This window comes from Camarhynchus parvulus, chromosome 1, assembly GCF_901933205.1.
Source record: "Camarhynchus parvulus chromosome 1, STF_HiC, whole genome shotgun sequence".
NCBI classification, from domain to species: Eukaryota; Metazoa; Chordata; class Aves; order Passeriformes; family Thraupidae; genus Camarhynchus; species Camarhynchus parvulus.
In genome coordinates, this window is record NC_044571.1 from 67,506,805 (window position 1) to 67,528,837 (window position 22,033).

At 41.6% G+C, this 22,033-nt stretch overlaps 1 protein-coding gene across 1 annotated transcript in view; it reads right to left on the bottom strand.

The window, feature by feature from the left end:
- The window catches only part of KL (klotho), a 47,778-nt gene extending 26,856 nt beyond the window's left edge, over nucleotides 1–20,922 (bottom strand). The window contains exon 1 of the mRNA XM_030954936.1: nucleotides 20,107–20,922. Within this exon, the coding sequence (XP_030810796.1) occupies nucleotides 20,107–20,922 (816 nt within the window). The remainder of the gene's footprint in view (nucleotides 1–20,106) is intronic.
- Nucleotides 20,923–22,033: the final 1,111 nt, after the last annotated feature.

Here is a 22,033-nt window from a genome sequence, read left to right on the forward strand (position 1 = left end):
ACAGAGCCATCCCAGTACCATTTGGGATGGTCTGGACTATAAAGATATCTGCACAACACATGACCTCTGGAAAACCTTGTCTTTTGGACTGCCAACTGGAGGCAAGGCAGGATACTCTAGGCTTCTCAAATGGTACACATTTATTATGTGTGCCACTTTCACCCTAGTGGCGTCTGAAGAGGTAGCTTTGTGAATGCATGAAGTTCTGACTGTGTGTCTTGAACAATATATAAGAATGAACCAAAATTCTGAAAGGATTCAGGAAAACCAAGAGGATCTAAGTAAGACTTTTTCACTCCAGAAGTTTTACACCAGCAGCAGCCCCTGAAAGGCTGACAAGATGAATCATAGGACCCTGCAGATGGACAAGTCAAGCAGAACTAAATGACTTCTAATCGGTGGTCTGGATGTCTCAGCGGTCTGTCCATCTGCACCAGCACAGGGCACCACAGGGCTAACTGACAAGTTTTAATTAATACAATGGTTATTACTAGCTGTAATTCTTCCTTAATGTTACTGCTTCCACTAAGCTAGGCTAGGAAAGGAGAATCTGGGAAACTATAGGAGGAATTCAAGCTGAATTCAAGTTACTCAACATACTCACATCTCATCAGTGAGCATTCAGTCACTGGAGGAGGCAGACTTTAGTCAGACATATTTATTTTGAGGAATCACTACACTCCTCAGCAGCCACCAAGAAGATAAAGAGCAGCAATTCAAATCAAAATTCAGAAGAGGAAAGATAAATTCCAGTGCAAGGAAAGGTGGGGTAAATGAATCATTAGGAGAAGTGAAACTCTTGGGGTACCAGTTCTTTAAATTTGAGCAACAATATGAATCAAGAGATGAAAGACAAAATGGGGCATTCAGTTTAAGACTGGAAACAAATTTTGAATCCTTGCATTTCTTCAGCAGCAAGGATGATTTATGTGTATTTATCCAGTTTTCTCAACAAGCTTTTGACTATACTGCAGTCACAGATTAAACTAGATTCAATTTATACCTACCTTGATTTAGGAAATACATTTAGAATCTCATCCAAAGCATGCTGAAACCATGAAAATACACTTTTGAGGTATGAGTAAGTCCCTTTATGTCTATTTCTAAATGCATGTTTAATGGTAGATATAAAATTGCTTTACTGCAGAGATGCAGAGTGCTAACTCAAAAGTGTACATAAAAGTTTTCCTGCTTTACTTTTGTAGACAGCAAGAAGAATGAGAATCACCATTTCTAGTAAAAACTGGACTCCTGTAGAACAGACAACTGCATCAAACTAAAAGTATTTAAAATTAAATATTTCATTCTTACTTTATAAACAAAATCTTCATATTGTTGATTACCTGTTGAAATTAAACTGTTTCACCTGTTTGTAAACAAAGAATCTAACTTATCTGTATGACATAATACCGAGTAAATGTTCAAATGTTGTTGATAACAAGCTGAATGTTAAAAATTGATATAAAAATACCAGCTACAATTGTTTCTTTTTCTAACCATATCCCATACTTTTTATGAAGAAATACAGGATAAGGGGGTTTACTACATCAAGGTACTGCAATCTTAGCTGTAGCAATGAAGAAAAAGATCACAGTGAAACACCTCAAGCTGCTTTTATCCAGTCCTTAGAGAAATAAAATAAATTTTAAAAGGAACTAGAATACAGCAAAAGAAAAGGAGGTGTGTTGTTAGAGTGATTGCTTACTAAGCCACACAGAAAAGGGCGTGCGCTGGTTAATACACAATTGAAAATGCTAATTAGCTACTGCTCTTTCAGCAATCCTTGTTTCAGCCTCTGTGCTCTCACCACCACAATACTAACCAGAATTAACATCACATTAACAGACGGAGGTATTCATAAATATTCTGTCAACTCGATAAATTTTAAACATTCTTAGCACATTTAAAGTTTAGACTTTACTCTAGCAGCACAATGAGCACTCCTGGGGGCCTAGCACATGTTCTTTTTTAAAGTGCAACCCAACATATTTCACTCCTCTCTGACAGTGCACTCATTGTCTTTTTGGAGATAAAGCAGTTGTCTCTCTTTGATATTGGGGTTTCTTTACATAGGAAACCTACAAAATATTATTTTCCCTTTGGCTAACACTGACACTGTTAAAAAAAAAATTACTCAGTTGAAGGCACAGGCACAAGAGGAAATAATAAATTTAATCTTTTGTCTACTATATCAAAGTGCAATACTAAACTTCAAATTGCTCTAGAACAAAGTATAAAGCCAGTGATGACAAGACACTTGTATACATGAATGAGAATCATCACTGGGCTAGGAATACAAAAAATGAAATGCATGCATATCTATTTTCATTCCTACTGATTTCAGATATGACTAAATACTTTTTCACCCCCCAGCTATTTTAAATATAGATACAAAATATAAGGACACATTAAAACCTTAACTCATCAATTAACCCAGAGCTTCAGGTACACTTTTTAAGCCATTTGTCTAAGATTGGCCTTTATTTCTGTATAACCATGGAAATTCTGCCAGTATACTGCAGCATGTAAATATACTATATCAAAATAAAGTAATATTTTCAATTATTTAAAGAAAACATCTTTTGGGAGAAATCCCAGTTTTAATATCGAACTGCACTAGAACAATAGAAATGCGAGTTCACATAAATCTTGTAGCAGCATGATTCATCCTCCTTTGCTGAGGTACAGAAATTCCAGAAAGTAGCACTGCACTGCTTCACAGTTACCATGAGGGCAGGTATCTCAGCAGTTTTCAGGAGGCCATGTACAATGTGGTAATTAGGTCAATATCTAATCGTGAGACAGATGCCTGTCATTTAAATATTACCTGTTTTAAAGGAAGGCAGTTCAAAGGAGAGAATTTATATAGATGCCTTGCTTCTAAGTAAACTAACCAAAGAGTTATGCAGGTAGAGCAAAAACTTATAACAGATTCCTATGAAGACATCCATCTAAACATTTTCAGAGCCACAGAGGTTTTTATAAAAGAGGTCAGTGTTTGTTACAGCCTCACTCTCAGACAACAGAATGAACAGCAACATCTCAGGCTAAAATGCAGAGGGACAGGAGAATACATAAATCCAGTGCCTCATTTTTTTTTAAATACTCTCTTTAATTTTTAGACCAATCCAAGCTCATGCAAGCAGCCAGATGACTTACAGATATTCCCGGCTTGTTAGATGGAAAAGAAGATTAAGTGTACCACTAACACAATGTGTAGCAGGTGAATTTCCAGACACAGTACCTACATGTACTTTAGCAAACAGCAGAGCTAAGGACCCAATATCTACAGTACCCCATGGACCAGAAGGTGATGGACAGCTAGATTATACCAGGTGGGCTCCTGCAGAGAGAGCAGCTTCCAGGTTAACTTTATCCAAAATCAACCCAAACTATTTCAGGCTATGAACCATAGCACAGAAAATAGTATTTTTTATCAAAATCAGATAGGAAAATAATCTTTGACTTGGAGAGATTCCATACGGTGCAGCGAGAGCTGGCCAGCCATTTTATCCTAGACACAAAGGCTTTCAGTTGCCACAGCTATACCAACACAACCTTCAACAAGTATGTAGTACAAAGGGTATTGGGAAAAATGGGTCTAAGACAGCATACATTAAATCAGGATGACACTTTAGATATTAAGAAATTCAGAGATTATACAGTTTATGTGGAATTGTGATTCAATCAACAATGCTAGAGAAAGCAGAGCAGGGGGCACTGCAGCAATTAACTAGTTGCCCAAACACTAATGAAAAGCAAATTGTTGGCCTGAATTAGGGTGTGAAGGGCTTGAAGAGCCAGGTGTTTTTGCTGAGACTAAGGGAGGAAGGCAGGAGGATAAGACTTGCTGAGATTAAGGGAGAGAGTACGAAAGGCAGGAAGGAAAGAGGGGGGTAATTCTAAGAAATTGCATTGCATTAACTGAACTTTTCACTGGAAGCTCTTTTATACAGGAACGCTCATAGAAAAGAGCTAAGATACTCTGCAGGAGACACATACACAAGTCCTTACTGCCTTACTGGGAGGAAAAATAATCTCTGTAGAAATAAGCACCTGGGAAAAAAGCAAGGCTCCATCTACAGCAGTCAAAATCCACTTTCCTCATACTGCTGTGATAGAAGAAAGCAGAGATGTTGGAAATACTGAAGAAACAACAGGGACTTTATGTACGTAATTTGAAACACAAAATAAGATATTGGGATACAATTTATAGTCAAGTACATAAGATGCATTACATGTTTATTATCAAATGAGCCGCTGGACATATTTGGTATACTTTATATATATGTATATACTTTATATATAGAGATATATAAAAAGGTTATTGCTACTCTGAGATTACTGCCTCCATAATCCCTCCTTTCAAGGATAACTCTGTGCTGCAGGAGAAAAGCAGGAATGAAGACAGAGGATTTTCACAAGCCCGATCTACTGCAGACCAGGAGTTAGTCCTGTTAATTGTCAATCTTCCTACGTTCCTACAAGATGGTATTTTCATTGTGGACCCAACAAAGGGTGTCACATAAAAGCATGAAACATTCTGAGCAAGACACTGCAAATGCTTTTTTAAATGATACAGTAAAGAGGAGACAATGATAAGTGATATTACCATGTCAGAAAAATTCGGACTTGCAGGGAATTTTAACAGAAATACAAAAAATATCTCGCTGAAAAAACAAAATCATTCCCGTATTTATGATCCTGTGTCTACTATCTGCCAGGAATTAGGAAAACTGGATTATAAAATTAGGAAGAGCCTCAAGGGTATCAGATTCAATCCAGTGCTTCTATGGGCAATATATGACACAATCCCATTTATAACCTGATCCAGATTTGCTTTAACACAGGCTAGCTATTTTGTTCATACTACTCTCTCTCTGGAAGATGTCTAGAGAATCACAAATGGTTTTCTTTTTCCCCCGACTTTCAGGCTGAATTTACTCATGGTCAGTCCAAACACTTGTTCTTGCAGCAAAACTTTCCCTGCACTTAGTTATTTTGCTTCACTTGTTTTTACCACTGATCTATTTATAGATGTGAAGTATATTCTCTCCTCGTGCTCTTGCTCAGGTAAATAAGCCATGTTCTAGTAAGTAATTCCTCATCTCTGCTGGAAAAATCACCTGATATAGACTAGAAACAAATGTGTCTTTGTCACAGTTGGATTATATTCGCATCTGATGGTCATGCTGTGATCAGCAAGTTCTCTTCTTACAGGAAAAAAAATTTGAGTCTTTCTGTTCCATCTGTTTATTATTTTGATTATCCTTTGCACTGGCACTGTTTCCTCAATTTTAGCTCATGCTCTAAGTAGTGCAATCATAGCCTGTGCCAAGGCATGGGAGTTAAAATACATTAAGAAGTTCAGCTGTGAACTGCCCTTTGAGACTGATGCTTCTACTTTCAGCACAACTCACTATGACATTTGCTTTAGCAATTTCCTAGCTACAGCTGAACATTCTCCTCTTTCTCCACTGAAACAGTAACTCTCCATGTGCCACCATTTCAAGGGTCTTACTGAAAATAGAGATTGATTACGTTTATCATATTTTCTTTTTCTAGACAATCAGTTATCACAGAAAGCTATCAGATGGGCCTGGCTTGACTTCAATACTGTAAATTCATAGCATTTTATGTTCATTGCACCTGCAGTTACCAACATTTATCTAATCCTCACCCTCATTAACCTTTCCTGTCTATGAATCCCAGTGCTCAACATGATCACTTTTCTTGACAGATCTGACAAAAGGCATTTTGCGAATGTAATTTTTTTAACTCTCTTTTTCCCCACTACCTGATGGTTGTATGTCTTTCCTTGTGCTACTTTTTCTTAGGCGACTGGAAGATATCTGTGTTTTGTTTTAAAATAATGAGGTTTTATTTATTTTTAAGACCAGAATGCACATTTTTAAATTTTCTCCTTAGCATAGCTAGTAAATACCTATTCCATTACTTGATGTGAGGTTCAGTAAAGTCCTTGCAGAAAATAATGGGGCTCCTAAAGGAGAGACAGTCCCCCAGACAGAAGGGGACTGTGGTAACTAGTATATGTTTGTATTTGCATATCAGTTCCAACTACTGGTAAAAAGACTGTGTTATTTTAAAGGGGGGTTTTTTGTTTGTTTTGGGGTTTTTAATGTTTTAAACAGTATTTTACAAGGACTGCTCTCTTTATATTTTGGAAAAAAGCACAAAATGCCTCCAGCAGCCAGAGTGGGTAAGCAGCAGATAACTGGGAAAAAGGAATGAAGAGCTGCAAGATGGGGCTACTCAATGCCCATGACATCTTACAAGGGACACCATGGCTATTTGCCTGTTCTGGCTTTACAGGACCAAACAGGTGCTACTGACCACTCTTGCAGGGGGGAACATCAGCTGCTTTCCTGGGTTGGAAGAAGGACTCAGCCTCCTGCCCAGGGAAACCAGGGGACAGTATGTGATACAGGTCTTCCCCACAGACATGCAGGATACCACATGCCTGAAATAGGGAAGACTCAGGCAAAATTTGCATTTGATCCAGACCATATGTCAGAGCTCACCCTCTGAAAAGTCACAGGAACTGAAAGCACTTCAAGCAAATCCTTCAGCCCCTCAGTACTCCCCTCCTCTGTCATTAACTGAACCTCTCCACACTCTAATTAGACTGAAGGTGAAAATCTGTCTACAAAAAGTCTGGGCTTGAGTTTGCCACCACAGGTTTACCTATACCCCACAGACAGAAATGGGACAATTATGGCATTTTTGGTCCGAGAACAAGAGATACCATGCTCACTATTCTCCATTACCTGGAAAAGGAACCTCAGGTGGCAAGCTCAAAGGTAGGTTTCTCTGGTGAACACATCCTAAAATTAGCTCAAGCGTGATTGCTATTCCCTTCATTTACTTCCCCAGTCTTCAAGGGAGATGGCTCTACTGCATCTAATAGCAAAGCCCATGCATTGCATGCCTCCCTCTCCACCATCACAAGCCCTCACACAGAGCTGCTGCACAACCCTGGAGCTGCTGGCCCATCACTTCACATTACATAGCCCTATGCAAAAGGATTGCAGGCAGGCAAGGACAACATAGTCCATGTCTTTACTCTCTAGTTGTGGTGCAGAGCCAAAGTACATACAGCTCCACCCTGGTCAGCCCAGCAGACAGCTGCCTCAGAGCTGGAGAAAAAGTCCTAGCTGCTCTTCCCTCTGGGATCACTGGGAATGCTGCCAAACCACTTTAAAAGAAGTATCTTTATGCTAAACAACATTTCATAATGGTTACTGGAAAGCCAGCTATTGCAAGGCCAAGCAGATGCCAAACTGTGTCTCAGAGCTGATGCAAACACTGCCTGGAAGACCAGCACAGTGATGACACTTCTAAACTGTGGGACAGGAGTAATATTCCATACTACAGCCTCACTCAAAAGTAGCAAAATGTCCTGCTGCTGACAGCTGTAGCTGAGGGTGGTGAACTCTGGGTACTTTAACATTGTTTTTTCAGCCATTGGGTAGGTACCATTTGCTACTGATAACCTTTGCAGGTTGAAGACTGTCCCAGCTGTACCCACAAATTATTGCCATGCTGTACAGAATACACAAAGATGAGTGTGGGGATTCTGCAGGCTCTGATCTTCACCCAGCTCTCCTATGAGCCCCATGAAAACCAGCTCAGGTGGTGGCCAACTGACACCAAAACAAATCATTCTCTATGGGCCATATCCAGCCTTGGTTAGGCAGACTGGTCTTCCTTGCATATTCTCCTGCATTCTCACACAAACTGATTAAAAAATTACTTGCATATCTGCCAGACTACTCTTCAGTTAAACCATCCATTCAATAGTCAACAAAACAAAAGACAGTTTTTTCAATTAGAACAGGTGTTTAGCTGTATCCGAACTACCATGTTATGCTACGGTTGCAATAATGTACATTTTTTTTTTACTATTTACATCAGCAGTGTCATTCCTCCGGTGCAGAACTGCAGTGCTTTCATTGCCCACACTCCAGAATGACACCCACTGCCTACATATATATATATATATATATATATATATATATATATATATATCCGTATATGTATATATACATATGAATATGTATGTATGTCTTCTCTATGTATTCTAGTCTTTGAAGATTTTGAGACACAAAATCCTCTGGGCTGGTGCTTCCAAACCTTTGTCCTGATGCTCTGGGATGGTGCTTCCAAACCTTCTGTATAGTTATTGCACAAAACAGTAGTGAATTATTCAGGGGTGGAGTGGATAATTAATCTTACCAGAAACATAATGTGGGGACTGAGAACGTACTGTTTTCTTACACTTGTACAAGAAGAATAGAAGAGTAACTACAGCAGGTGTCCAGCCCATCTCATTATCATTGAAGCAGTTCCGGAACAAGGTGCTTCAGAGAAAAATCTTCAGCTGCTTGCACCAGTCACTCAAAAATATGGAACTGCTTTATTATGTAACAAAAAAAAACCAGACTGCCTGGCAGCTCGTCATTGCTACTGTTCCTATTTTATGTCCAATGTCAGTGTTTGTGTCACAGCAAGCCTCCCTCCCTGACAGTTAACAGTTTATTTTGGTAAAAAATAAACAATGTTTTTCACATACCAATTAAATGCCTTGTCTCTGTATACTTCCCAGTATAATTTTATGCCCCATGACACTCAAATAGCTCACTCAGGCATTTCCATGTGGTCTTGGGTCTACAAAATGCTAGTGTCCCATAGCTCTTTCCAGACCCTCCAGGTCCTTTCCCATATTGGGAATGTGCTGCTCCAATGTACATTTGACCCTTTTAATCTTTGCTGTCTTTGTAGTTCAGTCTTCCATACTCAATTCATCCCTACAAACATATTTCCCAGGAGCACTCACTCAAACTGAACAATTCTAAAGCAAAAAACAAGAGATTCAGGAATCACCAAGCTTAGTTGTCTGCAATACTGCAGCAAGCCCCTAGCCCCAAACACTACACAATAATGGCTATTATATGCTCCCTCCTGGAGAAGTGAAGGCTCCCTCCATAGCACCTTCCAGTGCCTACAGGAAAGCTGGAGAGGGACTTTTCACAAGGGCATTAGACAAGGGGGAACAGCTTTAACCTGAAAGGGAGAAGATGTTGATTAGATCTTCAGGAGAAATTTGAAGGTGGTGAGGCAGTGAAACAGGTTCCCCAGAAAAGCTGTGGATGTGCCATTCCTTTGATCAAGGTCAGGCTGGGCAGAGCTTTGAGCAACCTGATCTGGCAGAAGGCGTCCCTTCCTATGTGCACAAGTCTAGAAGATAAGCTGTGGCCCCTCTGATTTTTATCATTCCTTTTCAACCATGAGCATCCATAACTCTTGGGTGCTCCCTCCCCCTTGAGGACAGGATGTCACATCATGGCAGGGGGTTTGGAACTAGATGATCTTTACAGCTCCTTCCAACACAAACCATCCCATGACTCCGTTATTCCATGTTCATAGCATTATGAGCCAAAAAGCGAATTCTAAGATATTTAACACAAAAAACCATGCCAAATGCTCCAGATGTCATAGCAAGCCACAGGAATAAACCAGGAAAAGCAAAGATATCATCACAATCCTAAACCCTTGCAACAGAAGGCAAATTATTTAGGTAAAATAATTTTTTTAGTGGGAGCCTGACCACAGCACAGAGAAAGGGATAAAGAGGCCTAACAATAAACAACACTGTTCCTTGACAATTTAAATTCTTTCCTGACCATGAGTCAACAAAAGCAGCTCCCACAGGCCAGCATCAATATAAACCAGACCAATGCCCACTCCCTCTGGTTTCTACAAATCTATTCCAAATTACCAGAAACACAGGAAACATTACTCTCCAGACGAGTCCAGCTTGGGTAAAGTGAGATCTGACTGGTGTGATTTAGAGTTCCTGCCTTTCATGGCTTACTCTTACAATGCTCTTGCTATAACCATTTCACCGCCAACCAATTTTGTAGTAGTCTCTATTTCATTATCCTAAGCTGAGCTATGGAAAAAGGCTGTATCTGAACTTCCCTGTGCTACACTTTGCTGGTTCTAAGAATCAGAATGACTGTGCCAAATTGATGCTGCTTTTATTAGAATTTTTCCCCCTTTTAAGTAACTGCCTCCTTCAAGTACCACTTTTCTTTTACCAGAAAAAGGAAAGAGGAGCTGGATAAATGACTGAATAATTACAGTTTCACACAAAAGTAGCAGAAGCAGCCCAGCTACAAATATGAGATACAGAGTAACCTTTACAGTGCAAGAATTCTGTCCTGACAGCTCCATTTTATTTCTTTCATCAAAAAATAAAAAGCATCAATCTCCAGCTTCAATAAGTCAGTCATATTGCAGCAGGTTAAACAGCAATTTCACAAGGGTAAACTGACCCAATCTGAAGCAGTGGGCACTCACCCAGAGAAAGAATACAGAAGGCAGAGTGTGAAATGACTGACTCACTACATCAAAATGAATTTTTTCAGTATCACATTTAAAGGGAAAACCGAAAATTTCTACAGCAAAAACAAATTATTTATATTTATTTCCCCTAGTACACAACTTTTTCTAGAAAACTGAAGTGTCTCAAATATTTTAGTTTCAATGAATCAGCAAATTCCAGTTTCAAAGGTTTTAGATTTTTCTGATTTGCTCTAATGACATTATATTACTTGTGAATTTGGGAGGTATTAGGAAGATTAGAATGAGCTAGCTGAAATGACAAGAGGTTATGAAGAAAAAGGGATTATTTTTTTCCACCAAGCATATAATTAAGATGCAAAACTGCAGCTGAATCATATTCTGCAGCTCTGTTCCCTGTGTGGTGTACCCCAATATTCTCTTTCAAAACAAGAGATGTTCATAGCTGGCAAGGGAAGCACGATGAAAAACTGAGTTCAAGAGCTCCTTCAATGTATTTTCAAGGTCTTGCATTTCATACACAGAGATGCTGTCTGAATATGGGAATGCACATTTTCCTCAAGATTCGGAGAATGCATCTATTCAATTTGCTAATTTACTTAACTGCTTGAAAGTGACAGGGTTCCCCAAAAAGCTAAAGGGAAACTTATTTTCCTTAAGCTCCTTTGAGAAACCTAGATCTAAGGTATCATCCCTCCTTTCTTTAGCAGGTTACTCATGGTGTCCCCCACTCCCAGTGCTGGAGTGGGCAACATGGGCACAGCAAGTGGACACCATAAGCCACAACAGACTTCGAAGAAGGCTCCATCCTGAAAACCACCAGTCAATTTCCTCAAAATAATTCATACCACATTTATTAAAAAAATGAAACAGGGAATAAACAACTCACCCTTGAGGACTCCAGGCCATCTCATTTCATGCTGATTTTAATTTTTAATGCTAAATACACACATGAAAATGGAGTATTGCCTCATAAACACAACTCCTGTATTCCCACTCTTGGCCAGTCACCCCCTAATCTCACCAGATCCTCATACATTATCTGTTTTCCCAATACTCTTTCTTCCTATCACCCCATGTTTTGTTACAACTCTTTTTGGCCTGGATTTTGCCTCCTGAGGGCATACATAACTGGTCAACTGGTGTGGTGATCGTTCTCTCTGCAAGCATCATTTGTACCCAAGCTAACACTGCACTGTCACAGGAAAACAAATGAAGAATTAAGTAAGTGTGTTACAAAGAGCCACCACTGTACAGCCAGGTGTCAGCTGAACTTTCTTTTCAACCATAAGGTCAGATTTGTTCAATTGATTTTTAAGCAATATGTTCCTACAAAATAAATTTTCATAAAAAATCACCAAGCTGACAATGCAATATTTTTCCAACCTACTTTTTCAAAATAAAAGACTTGCTGCATTATTCTACCATTTCCATATATATCTGAGGAACCACAATTAGAGTAATTAATCAATAACTATGTTCACCAGTTCCATGCCTGCAGGAAAAAAATTATTTCATTTCTTAAAATGCTGGAAGTTAAACAAACAAACTGAGTAAACTTTGCCCTCAGCTCTGAAAAACAACTGATCCAGTGGAGCTACTACATATTCAAGAGAACAAGAAAAAAGCTGACTGAGAAAAGGCATTGGAAAATCACTGTGAACTCTTACCAGAATGTGTGACCAGCAGCTGAAAGTCTGTCCCCTTCCCCCACGCAACCATTTGAAGTCTTTCCTAGGAGCAGGATCAAAACAGATGCTACTTTCTTCCCAACTGTAAAGCAAACATCTTGTAAAATATAATCCCAGTGGTACAAACATTTTCTAGGCCTTAGGAAGAGCATTAAACTGATAAACGTACAAAAGGATACCTTGGGTTGACTTTTGGACGCACAAAATTGCAAGGCATTTCCATAGGATAGTCTCTCCCAGCCAATTTTGAACCATTCAGCTGTCTTTAGAGTTGTGACTGAAAACAAAAATCCAACCTCAGCTGTCAGCCTGAGAGCTAATGTGCAAGTAACAAACTGATCACGCGTAGACTGAAGTGACAGTCCCCTGGCAATGTGCATGGTCCCCTGTCAGCTCCCCACATTGCTGAAGATTGCAGGGTGTCTTGCAGCACTCCCCAGGCTGGCCAGATCCTGAGACGGACAAAAGCTCCTGTGCTTTCCATCATGCAGATGTCACAGAGATCCAGCTGTCAGGTGGCACTGGAACCACCTGTGGCCCCAGTCCCTACATCAATTGTTCCTCTATCAACTGTGTAAACAGCATGTGTAAAAATTTCAATAACTGGGAGAATTTAGAATATGGGTTGGGGTGTTTTTAGAATGAAGACGAAATTAAGCTTTAAACTTTTGCAATTTTTCGTAATACAGAAGTCTATCTCTTCTCAAATTAAACATACATAAAGATGAAGCAACACAAATGGGCTTCAATGTGGCCAAATCCATATATTCTCAAAGTCCTTTTTCTTATTCCAGTGTGCATCTCAAAGGATCCTTCCTGACAAATCTTCAGGGATACACACCACAAATTTAACAGGCCAGGCTTCTTATGAGAGTTTTGTGCTGTCAGATTAGAGGTGCAGCTACAGCAAGCCAGAAGCTGCCATCACTGACAGACTAAACAAAGTGTTTACTGTTAATACAGACTGTATTTTGTTCTTTACATTGTGTTACTATCCGACACGCAAAAATGCAAGCACACTACGGTTCTCTAGGTGAAGCAAGAAAGAGGAAGTTTATTCTCTGACTCTAACATTTATAGTTTTCTAAAAGTGACAGTGGATTGGAGGGTGATAGGGACACCTCTCCAATGACACTGGTCAAACCAGTAGTCTATCAACTTTCTCTTCTTCTATAAAAGAAGACAAAACAATCAGTTATTTACAGAAAGTGTCTGGAAAAGTTCACCACAAGAATGTCTATATCAGAAGGCTTAGAAAATCTTAAAAAACTAGGGTGACAACATTGAATGATGTTCTCAGATTTAGACCATGCCTTATATCATTCTGTTAAGAATTCTGCAAAGCAAAGAGGAAGATTTCACATTTACTGCTACTGTCACCTCCACTGCCACCAAATGCATCGTCTATTTTCCTAAACTGCTCTAGCTGCAAGATGTTTGTTCCTACCATTAATACTAAAAGGCCATTCCAGCAGCTTTCTTCCAAAGCTATCCATGACTTCTAAGAGTCAATCTAACTGTATTTATATCCTTTTGTGTGTGTAAGCATTTTTAATTCTCAATTTTCTTCCTGTCATTAATATTTATGTCCAGGAGTATTTACAGAGAGCAATAGCATGAGTCTAATTCCTTCCCTTCTTTAGTATCATTATCTTCTACTCATCCCATTTTACTAAAGGCTCCAGTCTCTTGCCATGGCCAATTATCCCTTTCTCCTTTTGTACTTAGTTATTCTTCCTTCTTGACAACTCACCTTCTCCTTCTGTGACACATCTTCTCTCATGTAAAATAATTCAGTTCTTCTCCAGAAGCCAGTCTCTTCTTTCATGGTCATATTCAATGAGTCACCTTCTCCTTCAGAGATCTGTCCAATGTTCATTTTGGTAATTTCCTAATGATCCTAAGATTTTGTCTACAACCATATTCTTCTGTTCCATTCTTCTGATTTAATCTAAAATCCCAGATCTGACTGTGATATTTTTCCATATACTTTGGCAGGCAAATATGCAAGCATGAGTAGTTTTTATTTAATATTTAAAACTGGTAACACACATCCTTTAATTGCTAAAACCTGCCATAGAATCATAGAATGTCTTGGGTTGGAAGGAACCTTAAAAGACATCTAGTTCCAACCCCAATGCTGTGGGCAGGAGGGATGCCTTACAGTACACCAGCTTGCCCAAAGCCCTATTCAACCAGGCCTCATCCTTGTATGTGCAGGTCACCCCCTCTACTTCTTCAGAAGCATGTCCTTGTAATTTCCTCTTCTTTATTTTTACCATCTTGGGGAAAAAAAAATAGAAGAAACTCTCCTGTGAACATTTCTTTACCTACAAGTCTGTACAAGCAGACTCCTTTGATTGCCGGCTTCTTGGCTTTTTTAAAACTTTGCCAACACTGACCTTCAGATTAAGTTCAGTGTTTCATCTGTTCATCAGCAACAACCAAACACACAAATCACACACTCATTTGCAAGGATTATCAAACTGCCTTTGAACTCTGCCAATTACTAACTGAAAGCCACAGGACTCTTCAACTGGAGTTAAGAAAACTACAGATGTGTCTGCATACACATCTGCTTTTCCTGTTTCTCCCAAAGTTAGAAGGACATGCATCACAGTAACCAAAATAATTAAGACTAAATGCCTGCATCCTGTCCTAATGGTCACTGCTTGCTGACATTGCCATCAGCTGTATTGACATATTCACTGCTTCTAACTGGATGAAGAAATAATGAAAGATGGAGGGAAAAATATTTTGCTCCCCAGAGCACATTGGGAAGAAGAGCTGTTAATAAGTGTGAGAACAAACCTAAGCTAAGCACAACTTCAACCATAGCAAGAGAATCAGAATTTGACCTTCTAGAAGATGGGTACAGTATGAGCCAAACAACCTCCTCTTACATGACACAGCATTTCTTCTTTACAGAAGACAACATTTTCAAAAGGAAGGACAATCTCTGCACTTCCAAACTGCTGATGGTTGCAGAACAGAGGTTTCTACCAGACCTATCACAGGAAAAAAGCTCTAAGAGCTCCCAGCTTTCAGCCAAAAGGGAAATGCAGGCACTAAAAAATGGTGAACTATCTTGAACTACTATAGATGTTTCACTAGCTTTATTACCCAGGTCCCAAGTACAGCTAGGAATTATGCCCACCAACTACCTTTAAGTACTGGAAACTGACCATAGAAACAAGGTGAAATGGAAACTGAAAAAGCTTGTAACATAAAGGAGTACAGAGTGACGAGTTCTAGCACAAGCTTCATTTTGGAATCCCCAAAACTACAACAAATACAGAATCCCTTCTGTTTGAGGAGAGGGGTTGAAGGGAAGAACGAAGAATACCTCACATCTTATGAGGCTTTATTAGTGCAAAATGGAACAGTATCAAGGAGCTTTAAACTCATGTACCCAGTGAGATTTTACCAGATGCGAATTCTACGTTGCCAATTTAAATACCCCTATCTGCATCAAACTGCTGTTAACCAGCAATTATTATCTTCTCAGCACTGAGCAGAGCCCTGCCCAACATGAACAACTGCTATTTAAAAAGGAAGCATACTGGACTACCTTGGACAGGAAACTGAAATATCACCTAGGTGCCTCCAGCAGCAGCTACAATGATGATTAGAAATCAGGCAGGTGGCACTTAAAATGAGACATGAAAACACAGATTTGGGGCTGCCAATGGAATTTACCAAGATTCACAGCTATACAGCCACAACTACCAAGTATTAAAAAACTTCAAAGACAAAACAAACAAACAAACAAACAAACAAACAAACAAAAAACACCACCAGATTAAAAAACAGGCTCTCAAGAAATACCCATCCTCATAATGAACAGCAAAAGAGTTGAGGTGCGACTTAACACACCTACAGGCTTGACCTGGTTTTCTTCCACACAAACAAATTCTGCTTCCATTCCATTTCAGTCGCTTCAGTGTGATCTTTCCAGGTCCAGCCTGTTGAGTTTTGCTAAGATTTCCTATAATCTCTAAAATTTTTTTACAATGGATTTTTTGTTTTGTTACAATGTTTGTTACAATGGAATATTTGAAAACAACAATCCTTTTGCAAACATGTATGGAATCAGGTAGGAATAGCAAAAGCAAAGTTATGTAATCTATCTTTGGAGCTAATTTTAATAAAAAGAGTATTCTTGAAACCCAAACGCTTCTGTTTATCACATTTTAAAATGAAACTCACTGCATTTTTTTTCTTTTCACGATTAAAACTTAAAAACAACTTGCTATAGCTTTTAATATAATTTGAGAATATAGCCTAACTTTTGGCAGCTCCTTGCACAGAAAACTGCAGCATCAGACCTGAACCTTCACCACAGTTTGTCTGCCCTTCTTTGTCAAATCTGGAATCTGAAAGAAACCTGATTCAAATGGTTAGTGAGTAGAATGATCACCAGTGCAAACATATACAACCCAACTAATACTCAAACCCAGGTAAGAATCAATTTCTTCTTTGTTCTTCTTTGAATTATGCCTTAAGAAAGCAAGAACAGGAAAAAAATACTATTACTTAGCAGTATTCCTCCTTTTTTCTAAAAATTAGGTATGCTTTCACAACTATGATGAGCTATGTTACTTTCAGAAAAATCCCAAATCATTCCATTTGCATTGAGTGAAAGTTTGAAGGCCATCTCAATTTTGAAAGAAACAATACACGCCAAGAAAAGACCACTCTCCTACGCTGAAATTACTGATACTTTATTAGGTTTAGCACTGAAGGTCAACAAAAGAGTTCTTACCTTCTGTTTTGGAAAAAGTTTTGGAATAGTAATCAGTCTGTTGCTATGTGACTGGTTTCCAAGCAGCAGTTCCACTCACTTCTTCGGGGAAACGATGTGTTCCTCTGTTTCTGCAAATGCTGTTTATATTGAGTAAATCCAAGTATGTTCAACTCAGACAACATACTGTGAACCATTAATGAAAAAACGCATTTGCAAAAACCAGAACATAATACACTGACCTCTCTCAACTCCTATTTGGAGAAAAGAGATGCATCATATACATGACAGATTGCTGGCATTACATTTTCTGGCTGTTGACTTGAGAGATTGCCAACTTTTATGAAACATACTTGATCCATTCAATTTATTTTGTGAATAAACATGAACAGCTTCCTCCATTTATTACCACATCTGAAGGGCTTAGACATCTCAAAAGCGACAAGTGTCAGTGGAAATAGTATAAAAGGATGAAATTTTCACTGAATACTGATGAACATCCCTCAAGAACACAGCAAGAATGCATTAATAAAATAATTTTTCCTTACAAGTTTTTTACACTATTTTTATTTGGTCCTGTCTATAAAAAAGTGTCTCTGACAATTTAGCATCTGTTATGACTCACTTAAGGAAGTTCAGAAAAATGAGAGGTAATTAAAAAATTCAGTACAATATGATGAAATTCATTCAGGCTGAATTCAAACATCATTACTTAAATCAAACTTCATTGCCCTTTTCACCAGCTCTGAATTGAACAACCTAAATTGAATCAAACTCTTATTTGATTATTTCTTCAGATAATAAATAAGTTGCTCAGAAAAACAAAGCCCCAAATCCACATTTATATCTGTTGAATTTTAAAGAACTTACAGGAAATTATTTTGCTTTTTAACATAATCAGAATCCAGTAAAATAAATTAGGAGGCCCCAGCTTTACCTGCATATTGTAAATAAGGGGGAAAAAAAAGTCAGAAATCATGCATATTAAGAGCTAGCCTGCACATTTGCTGAGAATCAATTATAACAACAAATTCTAACTTCAAAAAAAAACTACACATGTTCTGCAAACACAATTTCCCTGGGAAAAAAATAAAATACAAGAATGGCAAAGAGAAGGAAAAAGGATTAAGAAGAAACCAGTGACCAGATCTTATGGCATAAGGAGCAAAAGGTTATACAATGAAAGGGGGTTTTCTTCACATGAGAGGATTCAGCCACATCTTTTGCACTAGGTCTAAGAGGACTGTATCTCCCAGCAACACTGTCCAGTGCTGCACACATCCTGCAGCTCATGTGATAGAACAGTACTGCTGTGCACCCTTCTGATACAAACCAAAGACGCGCATGTTCCCAAAAAATGGCCAAACTAATCTATAAAACAATACAACCCACCGACACATACTAAAGAACAACATTCAAGCTGAAAAGTCAATCACTCTAGACCTGTGTAAGACACTTTAATTTCCATGTGAAATGTAATTCTCTCTTTACCATCTATGGTAGAACTTTAATCTTTTCTTACACAAATGCACAGCCTGATATGGATATCAGGCTGTGGAAGCCATACTATGTAGCTTCCTCCTACTTCACTGTTTGCACAAGTTGGAAGGTCTAATATTAATATGCTACAGAGAAGCAAAAAGGAGAAGGAGAAACAGATGAAAGCTGTTCACTTCTCTGTGCTGAAGAGCTAGGCTCTACCTCTGCCTCCATGAGCTCACATCCCTGGAGAAGTCAGGGATGTGAGCTCCTCTGCATATAATGCATGTCCCTGATTTTCTCTGCAGGTGATCTGAGATCTGGGAATATGACTTTTAGAAGGGCTGGAAGTATAATGTAACTGACCAATATGCTACAAAGATCACATGCCAGGAAAAGCACACTAACAATCAGTGGCCACTTTGGCTCTTAACTGCATCTGTGTTTCAGCTCCTCTTTCACAAAATGGTGGCGGGGGGCGGGGGGGGGAAGTGGTATCTTGCTGCCTTCCACTGCACATAAAAAAAATGTTCACTAATGTGCAAATCCTGACTGACAGTCACTGGGACAAAACTAAATACTACAGTCCTGTCACTAAAGCAGATATTGGTAGACCTTCCTGGTTTAATTACACTTTTGATATGGTGTGGCCAAGACTGTGCCTCAGTTTCTCATTTATTAAATAGAAAAGTACCTTCCTTCACAGAGCTTTTATGAGAAGAAGCACATGCTTGAGATTATGAGGGACTCTGATACTATGGTGATGCAGGATATACTCAAGCATGAAACGCGGCCAAGTACACACCATGGTAACTACATGAAGAGCTTAAAGTTTTCAGGACGAGGAAATTAACCTGAAATTTTCTCCATCTCTATTTTCCTTTTGACTTATTTGTAGCATTAAAGAATGCAGAAGTAATACAGGAAAGTGGAAAGAAGTCAAATAAGGCATGAATTGGATGTTTTCCTCATGGCCACATGTAATACACAATGCTCATTAGGATACAACTCCGGCCAGCAAGTGTGTGCTGAGCAGACAGACATTAGCAGAAATGTAAATGTATATTAAAGTACAAGAGATCATGCCTAAATGACCACCCTTTTCCCATTAGGATTCCTTTCTCCTATCATTGGAAGGATTTGTACACACTCCTGCTTAATTCTCTCTGCAAATCCCCACAGGATGCTCCCAGCAAATATTATAACTACACCAAAGAGACACACAGAATAAAAATTAAGTATAGCAAACTATTTGTGCCACTTACAAGACGAACTGGGGAATTAAGGGTCTCTTTCCCCAAAAAGTGCTCACGCTCAAAAAACCATCATACTCTGTCAAGAAAATGTCTCTGTTTGACATATTGGCCACCGCAACCACCTCCATTAATTCAGTGAGCCTTTTTTATCAAATACACTAATTCCCTTTACAGTCTTATTAAGCATTTCCACCTTGGAAAGGCAGCACTGGAGTGGCACAGTCCAGGGTCTGCAGACCCTCATCCACCCAGAATGGCCACTGAACTGCCGAGGGCAGAAGTGGACATTTCTGCAAAACAGAGCTCTTTTAACTCTCCACCAGCTCAGTCTCTGGTGTAAGTAGCTCAAGTAAGCTCCTGCCTTACACCATGAGTTTTGCGTCTTTGCCTATACATCTGCTGCCCGCAATCTGTCGGGCATATGGATCTGTGTTCCACACCAGTGTCGGACCAGGGGACAGGTGGGCCGGTGGGACGGGCTGAGCTCGGCCTGCGAGCCCGCCACCTTGGCACGGCCGAGGAGCCGCCGGGGCCCCTTCGCGCCATTTACCTGGAGCAGGTGGTGGGCGGCCAGGTAGGCCAGGCGCGGGCCTCCCCGCACGCCGGGCGGCAGCCGCCCCGTGCCGTAGCCATGCCAGGCCACCACGTACGGGTTGTCCATGGTCAGCCAGTAGCGCACCTGCCCGCCGAAGTGCCGGAAGCACAGCTCGGCGTAGTCGCGGAAGAGCCCGGGCAGGACGGGGCTGGCCCAGCCGCCGAAGGCGTCCTGCAGGGCCTGCGGCAGGTCCCAGTGGTAGAGGGTGACCACGGGCTCGACGCCCAGCTCCCGCAGGCGGGCCAGCAGCCGCCCGTAGTGCGCCAGCCCGGCCGGGTTGGGCGGCGCCGTCCCGTTGGGCAGCAGCCGGGCCCAGGACAGCGAGAAGCGGTAGTGCGAGACCCCCAGGCGCCGCAGCCCCTCCACGTCGCGGAACAGGTTGTTGTAGCTGTCGCTGGCCACGTCGCCGCCCACGGGCCCCGGCGGGGCGGCCCCCGACGGCGTGGCCGGGCGGTGGGCGAAGGTGTCCCAGACGGAGGCGCCCTTGCCGCCCTGGCGCCAGCCGCCCTCCGTCTGGTAGGCGGCGCTGCCCGCGCCCCAGAGGAAGCCGTCGGGGAAGGTGTCGTGGAGGAAGAGCTGGTCCTGCGGGTAGGGCAGCCGGGCGAAGCGGGACCAGGTGCCCGCGCCCTGCCCCGGCGCCCCCAGCCCCGGCCGCCCCAGCAGCAGCAGCAGCAGCAGCGGCAGCGGTGGCAGCAGCGGCGCGGCGAGGGCCATGCTCCCGCCGGGGCTCCGCGACGGCAGCTCCCACCTCCCAGCTTCCCGCCGCCCCATTTTATCTCACCTTGCGCCCCCCCCTTCCCGCCCCCGTGGGCACGGCCATTAATAATTACCTCGGAGCTGCCGCCTGCATCCTTCCCAGACAGTTCCATCGGGGAGAGCTGCCGCCGGGGGCGTGAGACGGGGCGGGCGGGGAGGAAAGGGGGGAAAGCGGGGCGTGGGCTCCTCGGGGAGAGGTGGACCCTGTCGCCCCCTCAGGGTGTCCGTAGGTACCCCCACAACTCCTTAAAGGGAGAGATCCCGGTCGGCGGGCGGCAGGCGGGGTCCGCAGCCCTTCGCGCGCCCCGCCGGGCGCCCGCACCTCGCCGCGACTGCGGTGTCCCCTCGGAAGCGGGACCCTCGCCGCTGCACTGCCGCCTTTCTTCCCATCGGAAGAGCCCGCGGAGAGACTCGACGGCCGGATCCGTCCCCTCTGAGGGGATGAGCGTAGCCCCCTCCCGTGTCCCGCTGTAGTGCCGCCATCGGGGAGTCCGTGGGGCAGCGGCGGACCGGGGAGGGGGAAGCGATCACGGAGCTGGGCTGGGCTGGGGAAAAAGCGAGGAACTAAAAACGCTTTTCCCTTTCCTCAGTGTTTCTGTAGTGGTACTTCAGCAAGACACATCGCACCTGCGATCTCTCATGTAGCAGCAATTGCAGAGAATTCGTTGTCCAAGGACATCAGACACTCACTCCTCGCCGCCTGCTGCCCGGGAATTCATGGGCTGTCACCTCCCAGTAACAACTCTTTTCTTTCCTGGAGTAGGAGGTTGGTATATTTGGTCGCTTGCTGCACAAAAAATAAGTCCCAGTTAGAAATGCCTCACAGATCTTTATGGAGAGAAAACAAATGGAGTTGAGTTTGATTACTGAGTTACATTTAGAAACCAACTGAGCAGGCGTGAGGCACAGAGTGCTCTTTAAAGGCAGGTCTCGAACTGCCCTTTGCGTCTCCTTTGGACAGAACAATTGAACCATCGGGGAGAGCTGCCGCCAGGGGCGGGAGCCAGGGCAAAGCCAGAAACAGCCCAACACATTGCAGAACCTGGTATTCAGTGCTGCGAACTCTTAACAGGATTTGGGACATCTAAGAATAAAATACGTCTACTAGACAGGCCGTTCGGCACAG